Source organism: Leptonychotes weddellii, unplaced genomic scaffold (genome assembly GCF_054177405.1).
Source record: "Leptonychotes weddellii isolate Sample4059 unplaced genomic scaffold, ASM5417740v2 HiC_scaffold_16753, whole genome shotgun sequence".
Lineage (NCBI taxonomy): Eukaryota > Metazoa > Chordata > Mammalia > Carnivora > Phocidae > Leptonychotes > Leptonychotes weddellii.
Genome location: NW_027750518.1, coordinates 1 through 4393, shown reverse-complemented (window position 1 = coordinate 4393; position 4393 = coordinate 1). Strand labels below are relative to the sequence as shown.

General features: G+C 44.9%; 1 protein-coding gene across 1 annotated transcript; it reads right to left on the bottom strand.

The window, feature by feature from the left end:
* Positions 1 to 4: 4 nt before the first annotated feature.
* On the bottom strand, positions 5 to 4387 carry LOC145718510 (protocadherin gamma-A5-like; the record flags this gene model as incomplete). Its single annotated transcript, XM_081810011.1, has 1 exon — positions 5 to 4387. A coding segment is annotated over exon 1 (1908 nt), but the record flags the coding sequence as incomplete, so codon positions are not given.
* Positions 4388 to 4393: the final 6 nt, after the last annotated feature.

Below are 4393 nucleotides of genomic sequence, written 5' to 3'. Positions count from 1 at the left end.
GCGCGTCTCTGTCCAGCAGGGCCCGCGCCGTGCGCACCTCGCCCGTGTGCAGCCCCACCGCGAAGAGCCCTGGCTCGCTCGCCTTGAGCAGGCGGTAGGACAGCCAGGCGTTCTGGCCCGAGTCTCTGTCCACCGCCACCACCTTGGTGACCAGGTAGCCGGGCTCTGCGGAGCGGGGCGCCAGCTCCACACCTGTGGAGCCATCCGTGGGAATGCTGGGGTAAAGGATTTCAGGGGCATTGTCATTTTGATCCAGCACGAACAGGCTCAGTGACATGTTGCTTCTAAGGGGAAGGTCTCCACTGTCACTGGCCGTTACCCACAGCTGCAGGTCTTTAACCTGCTCATAGTCAAAAGAGCCCAGAGCATACAGGATGCCTGTGTTGGAATTAATGGAGACATAGGAGGATAGAGGCATTCCTTGAAATGTGTCCTCAGCCAGTGAGTAAGTGACCTTGGCATTGTTGCCGCTATCAGGGTCATGCGCAGTCACAGATAAGATTGAGACGCCTCTGGGATTGTTTTCCAGGATGTAGGTGGAGTATGAGGTATGAGGGAAGATGGGAGGGTTGTCATTGATGTCTGCCACAGTTAGGGAGATGTGGCTTTCTGTAGACAAGGGTGGGTTTCCACGATCAATGACACTGACTGTGATGTTATAATCTGAGATCTCTTCTCTGTCCAGGCCTTTCGTTGTCAATAAGTGATAGTAATTATCAACTGACTTTTCCAATTTAAAAGGCAAGTTCCTGGGGATAGAACATAGAATCTCGCCATTCTCTCCAGAATCACCATCATGTACACTAAACAGTGCAATTATGGTTCCAGGAGGACAGTCTTCAGAGATGGAACTAGCAAGAGAGGTGAGGATCACTTCTGGGGCATTGTCATTCACGTCCTGTACTGTGATCAGCACCTTAGCACTGGCCAGAAGAGCACCTCCATCCTGAGCTACCACTTCCATGAGGTAGAACCTGGATTCTTCATAATCCAGTGATTGCAGAGTTGAGATTTCACCCAGGTTCGAATCAAGTTTGAAAGTTCCTGAAATTTTGTCTTCTTCATTGCGAAAAGAGTAAGTTAATTCCCCATTTATTCCCTCATCTGGATCCGTAGCGGTTAGCGTAAGCAGCCGAGTCCCTACCGGTATGTTCTCTGGTACACTCACTCTGTACTCGGATCGAGTGAACAAGGGCGCGTTATCGTTGGCATCAAGGACCATCACACGTATGTGCATAGTACTAGAGAGTACGGGGTCTCCGCCATCTAAAGCTGTGAGGAAGAGGTCGTGGACAGCTACTTTCTCGCGGTCCAAGGGCCGTTCCAGTACCAGCTCCGGATATTTTTGTCCATCAGCTCCGCTTTTCTCGTCCAGAGAGAAATGCATATTGCGACTGAGCTGATAACTCTGAAGGGAGTTCACACTCACATCCGCATCCCGAGCGAAGGGAAGCACTAATCGCGTTCCAGTAGCTGCATTTTCATTAACTTTTACTTTTACTTCTTCATCCCGGAAACGCGGAAAGTTATCATTAATATCTATTATTTCTATTTCTACTCCATACATTTTCATGTTATTCTCAACCAAGATGTTAAAACTCACCAGACACGGCGCGCTCTGAGCACAGAGCTCCTCCCGGTCTATCCTGCCCGTGGTGACCAAGCTGCCGCTTTGCGGATTCAGAGCAAAAAGCTGCGTCCTACCTCTGGAGACGATGCGGACTCCGCGCTCCGCCAGCTCCCGGGGCTCCAGCCCCAGGTCCTTGGCGATGTTTCCCACGAAGGAGCCTTTGTCCAGCTCCTCCAGCACCGAGTAGCGGATCTGCCCGGCTCTGGCTCCGCATAGTGTTTCCAGGAGCAGGAAGAGCAAGAGCGGCTCTATGCAGCGCCAACCCCTCAGTTGATCCGCCATTGCTTTCTCTCCGACCAGTTTTCTTAGTCCTAATTCCAGCCTGCTGTTTCCTTATTTCTTTCAAGCCAAAGGGAACACATTACTTGACAGAAATGCAAGCCTATTCCCCTAAACTTCTCTGGTCTTTTTTTTTGTTTGGTGCGGAAGGAGCAGAGAGTTAGGTCGTAACCACAAGCAGCTTTTCTACTTTGGTGAACAGCGACGCTCAGAGTCCTAAGCAGTTACTACACCAATTATGTTTTACTTCATAAACGTTTAATTATATTTTATTTCTAATAATTTTGCTGTATCTTTAACCTATTATCAAGTGACATTGTTTATATTTAATTCTTTTTTGTTTTTTAAAAAATTTATTTATTTATTTGACAGAGAGAGACAGCGAGAGAGGGAACACAAGCAGGGGGAGTAGGAGAGGGAGAAGCACGCTTCCTGCTAGGCAGGGAGCCCGACGCCGGGCTTGATCCCAGAACCCTGGGATCATGACCTGAGCTGAAGGCAGACACCCAAAGACTGAGCCACCCAGGCGCCCCTATATTTAATTCTGAAATAGCAGAAGTCTTCAACAAACCTTGAGATCAATATAATTATTAGATTTTTATTTCTTTAGAAAAGTTTTAGTTAAGTGCCACTGAGCCTATGTCCTTTATTTACCTCTTACCTACATCAAGTGCATTAAATTAGGATATTGGAATTCTTAATTTTGTAGGTTTTAAAATTTCATCTTTTTATTAGGATATATTTATGAAAATGTGCCCATTGGGCATAAGAATGTCAAGAAAACAAACCTAGCTCCCATTGCACTTTTGCAAAAACACCTACTGACTCAAGCAAATTGTATTAGTTGTCATAAAAGAAAAAATAAAGGGGCCATTTTGTTTCTTGTGAGGTCTTTGAGAAAGTTCCCAGATTTTCACACCAAGAATTTGGCAGCTACACTATATCAGACTAAGACTTTGAGTTGGGATAACTATACACTATATTTTCCTATTACCATGACTAAACTGGAGTTAGGCATTTTACAGTGACAGACTTTTGGAGAAATCAGTATAGTGACTGAAGGAAAGGGCTTTAGTTCATCACCTATGCAGAAAAACATGTCCACATACTTAGTGAGCAGGCACTGAGTGGCTTTCCAATACTGAGAGAGATATTTAATGTTATCACCTCTATATGGTAGCAGGGAAAAAAAGGCTCACGATTGGGAAAAGAGGACATTACAGAGAGTCCATTAAGTGAGCAAAGCAATTTTTACTTAATGACACCTTCATAGGAAAAGAAAGAAAATGAAGATATTTTATATCTATAATTAGAAAATTCAAAAAAGAAAGTTTTAAGTAAACAATGTGAGTACAGTTTGCAAAATTTTTTCAATGAACAATTTTTCACAAAAGCAATCTGTTACTATAAATGAGAAAGATTTCTCCCATTTAATAAATACAGTCACAAAACAGACACTGCAGACCTCAAATGTTGCCCATCCTTTAAAATCAGATCTGAGACATCAACACACTTGGCTTGAAAAGTCACTTAGAATGCTGGTCTACAATTCAGTCCTACCCATGCCCTGCTGTTGGCAAGCCATGACACTGGGTAATTTTTTTTTTCTTTTCTGGTTCCCAGTTTTCCCAAACTAGCAACTACTCTGAAGTGCTATGATTCTAAGAGGAAGTAAAACTAAAATTTGAGTAATAAAGACCCTGAAGGTGAAAGGAATAGCTTAAGGTCCCAACAGTAATGAAATTTCAGAGGAAAGGAATATAAAGATGAAGAAAGATAAGTATTTCATGTATTACAGGCTTGAAAGTATGGACAGATAAATCTCATATATCAGACAGAAAACATAATGTCAAAGTTTGATTAGATATGATAAGATAATTAAGGCAGAAAACTGCCTAAATTGAACTCGCAAGACAAAATATAAAGTTGAGACTTAAACCCCAGTTTGGTGATTTGTTAACAAACACTGACACCCAAAGTGAAAATAAGTCAAGTTAATTAAAGCTCACCTTTAAAATAATATCTGATGTAAATGGGACCCCAGCGCCTTCATGATTTGTATTTGGTACCCAAGAGGCATCTTCACAGAGGAGATCCTGAGAGGGAGTCACTTCCGGGGTGATATTAAGAAAATTAAACTCTGTCTTAGCTGATTGTGAGGCAACGCACAGATTGTAGGAATAGGGCAAAGTCCCTTCGCTGTAGTTGGGAGGAACCACAGGTCCTGACTTGACACACAGACCAGGCTGAAAGCAGCCCCAGGCAGCGGGGCGGGAGGAGCGGCGCAGGCGCAGGGCAACCGCCAGAATCACCGCGAGGAGGAAGAGCACCGAGATCAAGGCCAAAGCCACCACCAGGTAAAACTGCAGCTCAGCCTGGGGGTCAGAGGGCGCCGGGCGGTCGCTGACATCTGGCAGCACTTCTTGTAGGCTGTCGGCGAAAACCAGGAGCAGCGTGGCTGTGGCCGAGAGGGGCGGCTGTCCC